We start from the raw sequence: 15639 nt of genomic DNA, 5'->3' as shown, positions 1-15639 counted from the left end.
AATTTACCCTTCTCTGGCTTTGCGTCATTCATAAGATTGATCCTCATTACCAATAACTGATTCCTAAGTTGGTGACTTGTGTGCGAGGCCCTGTAGAATCCCGCGGGATCCTTAGGTTGAAAGGTTAGGTGATGAGTTCAGCCGCCTTACTCACCATCAACGCACAACGAATGAAAAGCCCCATCTAAGAGTCAGGACCGCCCACATTGGACCGACTGATCCATTAGCTCAGTTGGTAGAGCATCCGTAATGTCTACGGGGGGTGTGGGTTCGAGTCCCGCATGGGTCACTTTTCATTCACCACTGTACGTATTTCATATAAAAAATCGTATTATGGTGAGTCATTTCAAATTTACCCTTCTCTGGCTTTGCGTCATTCATAAGATTGATCCTCATTACCAATAACTGATTCCTAAGTTGGTGACTTGTGTGCGAGGCCCTGTAGAATCCCGCGGGATCCTTAGGTTGAAAGGTTAGGTGATGAGTTCAGCCGCCTTACTCACCATCAACGCACAACGAATGAAAAGCCCCATCTAAGAGTCAGGACCGCCCACATTGGACCGACTGATCCATTAGCTCAGTTGGTAGAGCATCCGTAATGTCTACGGGGGGTGTGGGTTCGAGTCCCGCATGGGTCACTTTTCATTCACCACTGTATTTCATTTTTGGGTTACGCCTGTGATAAAATGAGGGCTAGTCAGCACTTGCTATCTTGAAGTGGATGACATCATAGTAAGAAGTTGACATCAACAGACATAAAAGTGATGAGCAATAAGAGGAATACAATGAGTCGTGAAAAACGTAGGCAGTAGATTTGTCTCGTAACCTACCTGTGACAGCTTCTTCTGTGCCTTCACCTGCAGGTAGCAAACCATGGCAAAGAGAGATGTTAGCTTTGATTGGGTGGTTAAGCAGAGACTACCTGTCACTTCTCAGAGCTAATGGATAAACTGAGAATCCTTCTCGAGCACAAAATATTTGCATTAACTAATTTGGTGATTTTTTTTGTTTTGTTGAATTACTGACAGTATACAAGGCCACCACACATGAAGACTTCACCTGCGGATTGCTAGAATTATCATTATCACAAAGAATGTGAAAATCCTTGACAACACATTAGCGTCATTCTCACCTTCACAATCTGGATTGCCTCTGACCTGGGTTCCCTCAATTTTCTGGCCAGTGTTCTGATCCACACACCAACATATACCAATGTGCTCCGCACACTGTATTTCTTCGTATCTTCCATCAGTAGTGCATCTACAACACAACCAATGCAGAACCAGTGAAGTACTTCAATAGTATACCATTATGTACAGGATGTGTACCAGCTCAAAGCAAAGCAAAGCAAAGGCTAGACTGCACTGAAACAGTGCAGTAGACATGAAGCACATCATAGGGTGAATAATACATGTTCAAACAGTACCGAAAGTAGTGTACTCGTTTGGACTGGTAATTCTTTACACAGACGTATGCATTTTTATTTTCTACTGCTTATAGTGAAAGTTCTATGAACTAGTGTACGCTAGTTTGAGTGAACGAAAGAGAGTAAATTTTAAATTATCACATTTGGTTGTAGGATCACTAAATTCACTGTAATGTGCTAGCCCTAGAAACAAACAATGCCAAGTGTACCGTATTCAAGCACACTTTAATGACAATGACAAGCAGACTTTAAAATTATAATTACTGAATATTTTGTTCATTTTTAAATTAAAAAAAAAAACAGGGAAAGAACAAAACCTACAGTAGTTCATTTTTTTTTGAAACTGTATAAAAATGGAGCAAGGATGCCTGCTTCTGCCATTTTGGTGAGAATCACCCATTTCATCTTCCTTGTAACCATCTCTAAAATATTCACTACTGGTCTGAATGTTACTGCGGGAAATATTAGCATGAAATCAAATTATGGACATTACAGGATTAAATGTAGCCATCGGCACAGTGGCTCAATGACACAGCTGGAAATTCTCATGAGTGACTGATACCTTGGAGTGTATCTTTCAAGCTGAGCTGCAGTCAGGGGAGAAGCCCATATGTTCTTGCTGGCTCTTTGAGCTTGCTGGCAACTTGTCAGGGCAACTACAACAAAGAATGGCAAATAGAAAGAGACCTGTTAAAAAGCAGACAGCACTGAATGGAAAGCGGTTTCTACAAAATATGATTTGACTGTCCAGTATTGGCGTGGCTCACTGTGATCAATTAATGCTCTCATTCAAGATTACATAATCTTTCTGCTTTCCAATGTAGGTGTAATGATGAGTTCTGTCGGTAACATTCATTTCAAACATACAATGTAAGTCATCATTGCCATATGCGAGATCACTGAGGCTTGTAACATGTCCATGGCTGAGGAATAGTGACATATACCAGTAGTCTGTCATTTTCCTCACGTCAAATCATCCTCCGGAAAAGTGGAAAAATGTACATGGCTGAGGAATAGTGACATATACCAGTAGTCTGTCATTTTCCTCACGTCAAATCATCCTCCGGAATAGTGGGAAACTTCTACACTGCTTAATTTTCAGTTGCGCAAAGTATTTTGGTAGGCTCCAGGTCTGGTACAAGTCTTTCAAGAGTCATTCCACATACTGCTACTCACGTTTTGTGGAGGGACCGTGTGCTACTACATTGTTGTTAACAGAGAGCCCTGCAGTCAGATTGATGTTTCATGTGCAAGAAAACCTTCTCTCTGACACAGGAATTTGTACTACAACACATGCATTGGTGTGGCAAGGGAATTTCCAGAAATTCCTTCAAAGGGACAGAAAGGTTCTGTGGCTGTGTGACACACAGGTTGTACACCTACTTGGAACTGGAGTGAGACATTCCCTTCTGCATCCCACGGAGCAGCACATTTTGCCAGTTGGACAGCCATTGCCACAGGTGTTAACACAGGTTGTTACAATGTCTGAGTCTTGGCGTGGACATTCAAACTTCCCTGTCAAATATCAACCATCAAATGGCCATCAAAAATAAGTTATATATGGTTTGTAAACCTGACCCCCTGAACAGCAAGTACAATAACTACATGCCAACACTGATTTGCCACACCAAAGCCAGTTTGTTTTTCGTTTGTTACTGCTGACGCATATTTCTATGTGCATTTCATGAGATTTCTTTGAAATAGACAAACGTTCATGCACTAACTCTGGTTCAAGCTTAAACAATTATACTCCTCACTACGGGATTTCAGACTTTTTATCTCAACATGCCATACAAAAGAGCAAAATAACTGCAGTTTAGCGATAAGTGAGCTGTTACATGTCACAAGGGTTACAAAAGCGCTTGTGCCAGTCCACTGAACTTTCAACTTTGAATGAGTTATCTGCGATTTTCTAAAAGTTTCTTTGATAACCATGGTATGAGTGTGAGTACCAATCCTTTAATCTCACTGACAGACTAACGATAATATTGAAAACAAGATAAAAACAACACAGTAACTTCCATTCGTTTTTCACAAAAATGTTCAGGACACTTTTAGTGCTAGAGTTTATGCAGTCAATGCTATGCTTGCAGATTGTAAGAAAAAAATGGGTGTCTACCTTGTTCATTGCAGTCCACCTTGTTCTGCATGGTGTCGTAGAAGACAGCTTTGCAGTGCCCGCAGTAGTCAATTTTGCAAGTGGCTGTGGGATGTGCTGCGCAGGTTGCACTGGCACATGGATCAATTGGACAAGTCACAGGTTCAACATCTTTTTCACACATGGAATTGTCGAGTTCAGCTGTGAACAAGAACATTAAATAAGACACTATTTTCAGCTGTTACAAACACCAGTTATTTGGACATTTGCCTGTGTGTAATTACTTTGGCCTTATTATAACACACGTGGTCATGACTTTAACTATATCGTACTTTATCATATTTCGTTACTACTTGTGGTTTCCCTTGACATACTTGTATGGTCATAAACATACCGGTATTGAGAATTTTTCGACATACCAAATTTCTCATTACTTCTTGATACATATGAGTCAGATATCTGAGAAAAGAACCACTGCATTTTCACGACTGAGACTTAGCAAGGATACAGCATAAGGGCAGGTCAATGGGATATGTACACACAGAGACACTACAGAACAGACAACAACCGATAAACAGACTGAGGGTACTTACGAACACACTGTGGGATGCCTGGACAGTCTTGTTCTGAACACAGGACATGCATTGGTTTACAAACAGTACCAGCAGGACAGGTAAAGCCCTAAGAGTAATTACAACCATATCATCACACAGAAAACAGATTACCAAACTACAAAAGCGTCTTTTTAGTAAGACATATCAGAACAGCCCAAATCCACTTCATATTCAAAAGAGCTTCACATTCTACATTTGTTTATGAAAACAGCAAGGACATCATCCAATTTTAGCCATTCTGTAGGACAGGGATACAGAGAGCTACATGTACTGCCAAGGACTTTTTTTTCCAAAACAGAATAAAAACAGCGGTAATTAATTAAAGAACTTCAAAAGTCATTAACTCATGCAATAAGGTCATTTAACTGTAACTCTTCCCACCAAAATTTTAGTGCAACTTTTTACCAAATTTTATGAATTTTTCTGTAATTTTTTGAGAATTTTTGATCAAATGGAAATCACATTTCCTTTGCTACAATTCTTTATCAAAATTTTGGCAAAAGTCTGAATAAACTTGACTGAGGTATATTCTGTAAAGACAACAAAAATTGACTTTGGCACTCAAAGGGTTAATGTGAGATGATATATTTAATTGTCTTACAAGGAGAATCTCAAACAAGTAGAACACTGATAGTGAGTGTATTTGTAGACATCCTCCTCTGACCAAGGGTGTTTCCACTGGTATAACCTTGAGATTAGCCACACATATCAAAGTGAAACTGGTCAACAGCCAGACACCAATTGTTAGCATAGCCAATATTTGCATAGTGTCTAAGGGCAAGACATTGAGTCTGTATAATGTAGACATGTCTCAACTTTACACAGGGCCTGCTAATTTAAAGTTAGATTTCATTGTAACAGTGAAAGCATACCATATTTACAATACAGCATGTATACCAGTAACAATTATTGAAAATGACAGCAGGTAGATTTTGACAAGGCCTGAACACAAATTAATATAATTGACATGTAATTTACTGGTGGGTGTTGGGTGAAGCAAGTCCCAAAAATGTGGAAACAGTATAATACTGACTAAATCTTTAAAGGCTTGATTCTATGAAGTGAAAACTGGCACTCTGTACTACTGTACAGACAGTTTGTACAAATCTGTTCATCTGCTTTTAGCATCTTTGCCATGGCTTCTGAAGGTATTCCTCCTGTACACAAAACTGTCCTTTTTGATTCTTAAAATTTAATTTTAAACTTCCCCTTTGAACAGAAACATGTAGAACTGTAAGTTCACTGTGTATTTATGGAAGCACTACAGGACCAAAGCATGAAGCCTGAGAAAAATTTGTTTGCAGTTTAATGCACCTTAATTCTATGGTTTTGAGTTTACTACCAACAGAAACTTACATCACAGGGTTTGTAACATGCACAGATCGGACATCCATCGGCTCCGGCTTGGAAACCAAACTTGCACTTGTCTCCAAGACTTGTCCTGCACTGTTCAACATCCACTGACTCACATGAGTCGGCTAATTCTGAAATTAACAAAAATTTCAACATTTCAATTTTCAACATTTTAAAATGACAACCCTGCTTGGTGTTAATTTTTTTCATAAATGTTCGGTATGTATTTCATTCTGTCCTTGTAACCTCAGATCCAAGACACTGTAAAGACATAAGCTATCAACCACTTGACTGAATTTGAAAAGTATTACAAGACCTGAAATTCCAGTTGTGGTAAGTAAAGTACTTTTTTAAGCAATGCTGTTTTTTATTATGATCAATAAGTCCTTTCACAATCTATCAATCTAAAGGAAATCCAACAATGAAGCAGATACCTATTTGATCACACTTTGTGTAGTTCTGCACCAATGTGTTTGGTAACCTGGTTCCAATTCTGTTAGCGCACCAGCATAAGCCAGCCCTGTCATCACACTGCACCTTCTGGAAATTACCGATGTCATCACACTGTGGCACATAAAGCACTGAGGAACCTCCCCTTGGGCCCATGGATGCAATGGCAGTTTCCACCATCATCCTTGCAAATCGACACGCTCCTTGGGCATCTACGGCAAAAGAAGGAAAAAGCATGAGTGACACAATGCAAGGAAAACATGAAATTTCTTGTGAATGACACTCCTGGAAATCTTGAAGCAGATGAAATCTGAGGACAGTGGGGAATGACAACTACCCGATAAAAAATATTGACTTTTTAAATACTGTCATATACGTTAGCTGTTTTTGAATATCAATTTTTTTTCTGTGACAATACTCTTCAGAGGGAGATTGGAACTGTCAATTTGTATCATTGGGTAATAAAAAGCAGCCTGCAGTGAAAATAGTTCATACATGTAGCAACTACTGGCATTCTGACTTGTATGATATGATATTGATTTGCATGGGAGATACTATGTCAACTTGATATATCCATAAACAAAAGATTTTTGTACGGTTGACTTTATATCCAGCAGGTGAATTTCCATAAGTGAGAATATGATTGTGAAACAGCCAATTGCTGATTTACCAGTACTTGGTGCTTGAACTTCATGTCTTAAATAACCTTGTATTTTGGTGTGGATATATAATAATAAAATAATATTTAATTCTTCTATAGCGCAATACATAATAGTATAAAATGTCAATGCGCTTTACAACACTTATAGATAAAAAGAAAGTACATTAAAGTTGTCATAAAAATAATAAGTAACATTACAAACAAGCATACATAAATATACACGTACACACATGCACACACACACACACACACACACACACACACACACACACTCGAGCTAATGTAAAACTAAGCAATCTGGTAAAATATCGAAATTGTACACGCTAAAAGGTTCAACTTTAAAAACACAATTGGAAAACACTAATGGAGTTAGATAAAAAAAAAAACTCACTGTGAGAAATAAATTATTGCACCCTGTATGCCTTCCTAAAGAGATGGGTTTTAAGTTGTGTTTTAAAAGAATACAGGGAATGTGCGTTTCGAATAGAAACATCAAGGGAATTCCACAGCCTGGGAGCAGCTACCGAAAAAGCGCGCTTTCCATAATGCTCCTGATTATAGCGAGGTTCGACAAGTTTTGTAGCATTTGCAGAACGTGTTAGTCTACTAGGCTTGATAACAATGAGAAGATCTGACAAATAAGTTGGAGCTTGGCCATGGAGACATTTGTATGTAAGCATAAGAACTTTGAAATCAATTCGATGGATAACAGGAAGCCAGTGTAACTCTTGAAGAACAGGTCTGATGTGTTCGTGTTTTCTAGTACGAGTAACCAAGCGAGCAGCTGAGTTCTGTATGTGTTGTAACCGGTTAATGAGATAATCAGGTAGATGAATGTACATGCTATTACAGTAGTCTAGGCGTGATGTTATGAAGGCGTGGATTAATCTTTCAGTAGTTTTGCTATCCAAGACGTTACGGATACGACCTATGCGATTTAAAACAAACGAGGCTGACTTACATACTTGCATAATTTGATTATGAGCTAAAACAACACTGTCAAAATAAAACCCAAGGTCTCTGACAACGGATGAAGGTGCAATTAGATCTGTTCCGACACGTAGTCCAGGTAGAGGTGTATGAGGTCTGAATTTCGAATGAAAGTGAATTAATTCTGTCTTATTATCATTTAAAACAAGCTTATTAACGGCCATCCATTCACGGATCTCGTCCACGCAGGTTTCAATCTGTAATTTTGAATGATCAGCCCGCTTACTGGTTAAATAAACTTGTGTGTCATCAGCATACAGCATGAATCTTATCGGGTGTTTTTCCAGTATGTTCTCAAGGGGGGCACAATAAAGTGTAAATAATAATGGCCCTAAGACACTGCCTTGTGGGACTCTATATAAAAGTTCACGTGGTTCAGAAACGATATCATTCACCATTACACTCTGAGTCCTTCCTTTTAGGTATGATGCAAACCAATCAAGTGCTTGTCCCTTGATGCCAAAACGAGCCTTTTTAAAAGAATGTCATGGTCAATGGTATCAAATGCAGCACTCAAATCTAAAAGAACGAGAATCACTTCTGAATGACTATCAATAGAAAGCATGACGTCATTTTGTACTTTGACCAAAGCCGTTTCTGTGCTGTGGAATTTGCGGTAAGCAGATTGAAATTTACAATACAGCTGAGACGATGCTAAATGATGGTGTAATTGATCTACTATGATTTTTTCAATGACTTTGCCAATGAATGGAGTATTTGATACAGGGCGATAGTTTTTCAATTGATCTTGATCCAATCCAAACTTCTTCAACAAAGGTCTAACTATGGCATGTTTAAGACACTGTGGAAAAACACCAGAATTAAATGACTCATTTACTATGTCAGTAATACGTGATGATACCAATGGAAGGCATATTTTCAGCAAGGAAGTCGGGATTGGGTCAAGTTTACAAGATTTGGAATTCATTGATGTGATTAACTTAGAAACATATTGCTCTGAAACACACATGAATTTATCAAGTGGTGGACCACAGTCATTAAACACTTGTACTCCGGTCGTAGAATCCAATCGCTCTCTGAAAACTTTTCAGCCAGAACCTGGGGGTCACAATGGTGTGGCAGAATCAGGCATGGTGTGGCAGAATCAGGGCAGATGATAATTTCTCACCAATGATATCATCGATAACAGAGAATAACCTTCGTTGATCGGATTTTTCTATCTTTGAACGATAGTAGGCGGATCTGGCGTTGTTGACGATACGATTGTGGGCAGAGCGTTTCGCGTGGAAGATTTGTTTATTAATCTCTAGGGGATTTGCCTTCCAGGAACGTTCTAATTTTCTGACTTCCTTTCGATGATCACGTATTGCATCACAAAACCAAGGTGCACGCGGCTTGTCATTGACAACTTTCGTTGTTGCTGGGGCGACAGTGTTAAATACCCTGGACAAAGTGATATTGTAATTTTGGACCAGCATATCCACAGACGCGCCTTTCAATAAAGAGAAAGGATTGTCACCCAACATGACATCACTTGATCAGAGTCAATACTAGATATCTTCCGACTAACTGCTTTGATCTTCCTGGTGCGAGGCCTGGTCAAATTAGACACAAAGTGGATGGAACTGTGATCAGATGGCAGGAGACAGTGCGATTCCAAGTCCTTGACGAGATTTTGTGATGACTGCGATATTACGAGATCTAGTGTGTGACCTTTCTCATGAGTCGGGCCACTTACATGTTGGACGAGGTCAAATGATACTAAAAGTTCTTTGAACTTGATGACATCGCGATCAGTATCATCTTCCATATGAAAGTTGAAATCACCAAGAATGAGCAATTTTCCAGGCGAAACGACACCGCATTCCAATAACGATGTGAATTCACTGAAAAATACTCCGGATGTTGAACAATTTTCCTTGAAGGTGGTGGACGATAAATAACAATCATGTGGATCATTTCAGACTGGACTTGAATACGTAAATCCATTGATTCAAAAGATAAGAAACTAGTTTTTGTTGAAACATTGGTGGATAGATTTTTCCGCACAATTACGGCCACTCCACCACCTTCACGGGATGCACGAGGACAGTTATAGATGTTATAACCAATCAACGACGAGCGAAGAAATATACTATACAATCGGAAGATGCTGATCTAATTTTGTTATCAAATGCATTTGCCATTATGTGTGAGTGATTTGTCTGAATCATTGTCTGTTTCAGATGGATTTATAACGATGAAATCTCTGCAAATGTAGGGTCATTGTAGGTATTATGACAATTGTAAATTTTATTGTGAGACCACAGCTGGGTGGGGATTATAGTTTCATGTCAACGTAATCTTATTGACTTCTATGAATGATGTATCATAACAAGCAACTTTGACTAGTGAAAACATACTGGCGATGCATCTCGCACCTTGTTCAACAACTTACCTTCCAAGGGCAGTTCCATGCACTCAGTACCACATCCATTGTGGCAGCATTTCTTGTTGCCATAGCAATCAGAATCTGACACACACGACTGAGCACAGGTACCAAGATCACCATTTGGTATTGGACACTGACCAGCTTTCTCTAGAATATAAATAAATAGACAATGGAAAAACTTTATTCATCCAGTTATAAAATCATCATTAAATCTTAATAAAGATGAATACAATTCTTCAATAGTTCACATTGGCCAAAACAGATTTGATACTGCCATTTCACAGAAGACTTTGGACACTGGTATACAATACCAACAGCTTGGAGACATTTCACTCATAAATTAGATCAGCTGTATGATTGTACCATGCAATGATAGATATTCTGATGCACTGGTGAAAATAAAATTACCAAACTGCACTGTAGAAATTGCAACAATTGAACTGTCTACAGTGAACTGTGACCATAGACAACCTAAACTCTTCACAGTGGACTGGTGACCATTTAACATTGCCATGTTTTCAATAAATATCACCATGAGAAATAGCACATCCATCACTTTTGTTTGTGTTTCCCTACTGTTGGTAATGATTAACTTTGACGTGGCTGCCACAATACTCCTAGCTCCCTTGCTACATTCTATGGTACAAAATCTGCCAATGCATTGGCTTTGCTATTATTGCAACAACTATCTCGAAACATGCATGCATGAAATCTCAGATCATACCAGTAGATAGGCAGACACCAGATCACATGGACAGTGTGTGGTTTTGACAGCTACAAGGGGCACAGAATGCATTCTATAGCTTAGGAGTGTGGTGTGACCGAGGACACATGCAGATTATGAAATGTAACACAAATACAAATATTACCATACGTAATGCTACTGTAGCTCACTGTTTTGGTTTTGATTCCATCCCTTAGCTCTGGCAGAGATTTAAATGCTTACATGTACATGCATGGGCTAGAAATTTCTGGGTTTTAAATGACTTCGGAAATCCTATTATTGCCTTGTAGGAGAATATTAACCATCTGAGTTTCTTCGACCAGTAAAACATCCCATATTCATAATACACAAAGCTCTTACCAAATAGGCAGGGTCTTATGATTTTGTTTATCTTTACATTTGGTCTATTTCAGCATCTCCTTTTCCACTGTAGACAAGTACATGTTAACAATCATGAGCGAAGCAACTTAATAATTGATGAAATAAAAACGGCAACTACCAACATTTTCAATAAAATCTAATTCCATATTCCTTTGTATGGTGATGTTTACAGAAATTTCCTGTCAAGCAACAAGTGAGATTTCCGTGGATGTTTAGCAACTGATGGCATTGAAGGACCAGAGTTGACACTGAAATACCTTGTAAAATAATCTTGATCATACATATATGATCATCCAATAAACCTAGCCATGCTATGAAAATAGCTTTGTGGTTCATGACAGTGAAATGTTACCACATTTCTAATAGGTACCGGAAATTGTGACATTTTGTTGATTTGTTTGCTATCAGAACCACCACCACCTGGACATTTCCCACCCATGCATTTTGCTAGGGTTGGGGTAAGGGCCATGGATATGAAAAACAAGACTCACTGGGTTGAGGGACAGAGGGGGCGTGCCTCTATTCTGATTATTGTGTAAAAATTGCGCTATCCATATGCCATGGTTTCACCATGCAAACTATATGTATACTGTATGTGTGATACTCAACAGCTGTTCTGATTTTGTTTTGAAATGTTTGTAACACAATTGTTAAAAAAACTCAACAGAAACTTCCAAAAACCCATTCCACTATTTTGTCAAGTCCCGGGAAGATCATATCATAATTTTGTGATAAGATGTTTGCCCAAAGTTTTGCTTAGGAGATGGGCAAGGGGTTTGAGCTAACCTGCAAGGAGTTTGTTTGACATACATTATGCATTAAAGGTCAAGGGATATCTGCCTGATGGGTACCTGCCTATGGGTTAACTGGCTTAGATTAGAACTGCATGATGGGTACCTGCCCATGGGTTAACTGACTTAGATTAGAACTGCATGATGGGTACCTGGCCATGGGTTAACTGACTTAGATTAGAACTGCATGATGGGTACCTGCCTATGGGTTAACTGACTTAGATTAGAACTGCATGATGGGTACCTGGCCATGGGTTAACTGACTTAGATTAGAACTGCATGATGGGTACCTGGCCATGGGTTAACTGACTTAGATTAGAACTGCATGATGGGTACCTGCCTATGGGTTAACTGACTTAGATTAGAACTGCATGATGGGTACCTGGCCAGGTTAACTGACTTAGATTAGAACTGCATGATGGGTACCTTCCAATGGGTTAACTGACTTAAAACTGCCTGATGCGTACGTGGCCATGGGTCAATGGGCTTAGATCAGTCTGATGAATATACCTTATACCTGCCCATGGTTAAGTGGCTTAAAATTGTCTGATGGGTACCTTCCCATGGTTTAACTGACTTAGATTAGAACTGCATGATGGGTACCTGCCCATGGGTTAACTTTCCTAAAACTACCGGTACCTGGTGGGCATCTGCTCATGGGCTAACTGGCTTCGAACCAGCAATTCTGCTGAAGCAAGTTTAATTCAGGCGTATTTTCTTGATCACTCATTCTGATCATTAAAAGGTTCTTATTGATGTAATTGACCGTTTCAAATAATTATACAGACTGACAAAGGGAACACAAATAAGGCACCAACTTCACCTGTTTCATTGTATCTGCATGAAAGCATTACTTGTTGGTATGGTGGAATCTTTATTGTGATGTATATGCTTCGGTTGTTCAATAAGAACTTAGCACACACACATAATACATTATAGATATGAAGGACAAGTAAACTGCACAGTTATTGTTTGGCATTTTTTATTCAATCATCCGTGTATACAATGCTACTTAGGCAGAAAGAAAGAAAAATGACAGAGGGCTGTGACGACAATTAAGGTACGACAGATGGTCACTTCCTTATATGGCCTACAGGTCTTCTGTGAAGTGATCAGATCGTTGAACAGAAAGAGAAAGAAGACATGATTATCATATGTTGAGATGAAGATGTTGAAAGAATACTGCAGACAAAATGAACTTGAATACTGGATTTCCTAGTATTTGCAAAATAAGATTGTATGTAAGAGAGGTTTTGGCAGAAGTTCGAAAATTCTGTATCTGCAACATTCTGAAATTTTTATACTGTACAAGATGTAATTTGGTAGATCTTCAAAAGTATTGTAAAGCTGTGTAATGAATCGTGGCATTTCGTTTTTAATACTGAGGGTAAAATTTGATCTAGAAACATCAATACCAGCCAAAGTGATGGAATACCCTGGTGCCAATACTCACAACACAAGCTATTAATTATCAGAAATTTCACAAAGAACCCCGTGACATTTTTCACAGCTTCTGTTTAGTTTCTTTGTGTAACAGGCTGACTGTATTCTTACAGTTACATGGCTGCCTGGCATCTAATTACAGCAGTATCAGTATCACAGTAAGTGGTACGACTACCACAATAGATAACTTACTGGAATACCAACAACTGATAGGTCAGAGTGCATCCTGATTAAAAGTAACCATGGCCAGCAACGACTACAAAGATACTTGCACTGGAGCAAAACTTTCACAATGTTGTGGTTCTTGAAATACGCTTGTGGTGTTTGCTTTGACTGTCATATTTTGACTTTGACTGCTTACGCAGCTGTACTTGCTCACAGAATACACAAGTCAAAAATGCAACACCTGCAACAATGTTCTTTTATGTATGTTTCAAACACTGTTGAAACTACACCTTCCTATCATTGATGTGGAGGAAGCCAGTCAAACGTAAGTAGATTAATTAGGCCAAGGAAAAATTTTCATCACATTTTATGTCAGCACATGAATTTACTACCACTGTATGTCAGTCTCTTAGTGTTACATTAGTGGAGCAACTAAATATAAAACAGATCAAACTGACAGACCAATTTTCACAAAATGCAAATGTTATTATTTTGGCCTAAGAGCAAATATACATATTTATACCAAGTGAACCAAGCAAGTCTCTGTATTCAGTAAAAGAATGTTGAAATGGGAATGTGACACATCTTCAGAGGACCAACTTTGTTTCTATTTCAATTTTAACACCAACTCATAAGAGGATCTTTAATTGGCTCAATTTTACTTGAATGGTATTTGTGTACATTTTCAGCAGATCAAGACCAATTAGTCTCAGAATCCATCACTGCAAATACACTATCTTGTTCAGCTTTGACATACATGTATGTGTGTTGCATAAATCATGAGGTAGGGAGTGCACCATTTGATCTAGGAACGGGGAATATGATCAAAATGGGGATATGCAAATTTTTGTGCTGACCTAGATTGTAGGGCATGTTATAGGTTTTCCAAAGTAAATATTTTTGAAGTTTGAAGTCCTTTGCATTTTCTTATGGGAAACAAAGGCAAACATTTTTTTTGTATTTCACTCTGCGAATTCTTTCCCCGTTTGGACCAAAGTATCTCCATGGAAACCTAGGATCATTCAAATATGTGCAACACTACACATGAATCAGGCTGCACAGGACAAACTGCTTGAAGAATTAACCAGTTAAAGTGAGATACATTTGTCAAGAAAGGGGGTGTGTTTAATTGTGTACATGTGTTTGACCTCCCATATCTTGCGACCTCTTGCGACCTCATTTTTGAGGACAACGTGCCAATGATTGGATCAGAATGCAAGGCCTGCATTGACAGACCCTTTTCTTGTTTACAAGCTCACATGACCTTTCACCTACCCCTCGGTGGTTCTTGACAGGTATGACCACATCTGTTGGGGCAGCACTTCTTTGTTCCTGGACAGGTTACATCACCAGTACATGTATCAACACAAATACCAATCGTATCAGCTTCTATTGCAGGGCAGGAACCTGGTTTACTCCCTGTTGAGAGAAAAAAAAGACAAAAAATGACAATTTTTTTTATTGCGTAGTGTATTGTACTTGTTCAGTGTAGCAAAGGATCACAACAGTAATGGGGTGATTACATAAAACTGAACAAACAATGTACAGTGGGCTGAAACATTGTGATAAAACGGCCTACAGCATCACAGACCATCCATAAACGCTAGGTAGGAGTCACATGCCATCAAGTCATCAGTTGATTTGCAACTGCATATTTACTGAGCAGCTTGAAGCAATTTGCTTTGATTCTGAGGTCATCTGATCGTAAATTTAGAATGCCGACACACTAGAAGTTTGAAGGGCACCATATAAACAATCCCCCTGAAGACATGGAATAGGCATCCTCTTACCCTGTTGGGCAGATACCTCTTGAAGACTTACATATTCAGGAATGTGTCTAGGTACATTCCATTAGTCCTTATTTAGACAAGGATCATGTGACAGACATTTCACAAAGGGTTATCAAGACAATGCGACTTTCATTAATGGTTACACACAGTGTTTGAATTACGTGGGTGCAGTTGTGTAAGGGTGTAGGCTTTTAGCTATCGCTCTATATTTGTACTAAAACTGTGAGCAGCAATGGAGCATAAAATCAATGAAGATCTTTTGTCAGCTTGATAAATTTCTCTGAAGAAAAAATTACCTGGATATATTGAAACAAATCTTACATACATATATACCTTTCCATATTAAACGAATTTACAGGGG

At 38.7% G+C, this 15639-nt stretch overlaps 1 protein-coding gene across 1 annotated transcript in view; it reads right to left on the bottom strand.

Annotated features, from left to right (window-relative positions):
- The window catches only part of LOC139126679 (uncharacterized), a 29988-nt gene extending 15016 nt beyond the window's left edge, over window positions 1-14972 (bottom strand). The window contains exons 1-10 of the mRNA XM_070692735.1: window positions 14764-14972; window positions 9991-10131; window positions 5926-6153; window positions 5495-5622; window positions 4118-4205; window positions 3546-3725; window positions 2810-2941; window positions 1989-2082; window positions 1133-1260; window positions 831-857 (exon numbers count right to left, since the gene is read on the bottom strand). Coding sequence (XP_070548836.1) covers window positions 831-857; window positions 1133-1260; window positions 1989-2082; window positions 2810-2941; window positions 3546-3725; window positions 4118-4205; window positions 5495-5622; window positions 5926-6153; window positions 9991-10009 — 1024 coding nt within the window. The 5' untranslated portion in view covers window positions 10010-10131; window positions 14764-14972. The remainder of the gene's footprint in view (window positions 1-830; window positions 858-1132; window positions 1261-1988; window positions 2083-2809; window positions 2942-3545; window positions 3726-4117; window positions 4206-5494; window positions 5623-5925; window positions 6154-9990; window positions 10132-14763) is intronic.
- Window positions 14973-15639: the final 667 nt, after the last annotated feature.

This window comes from Ptychodera flava, unplaced genomic scaffold (assembly GCF_041260155.1).
Source record: "Ptychodera flava strain L36383 unplaced genomic scaffold, AS_Pfla_20210202 Scaffold_118__1_contigs__length_203095_pilon, whole genome shotgun sequence".
NCBI classification, from domain to species: domain Eukaryota; kingdom Metazoa; phylum Hemichordata; class Enteropneusta; family Ptychoderidae; genus Ptychodera; species Ptychodera flava.
The sequence above is the reverse complement of the archived record's forward strand: the minus strand, read 5'-3'. Positions and strand labels throughout refer to the sequence as shown.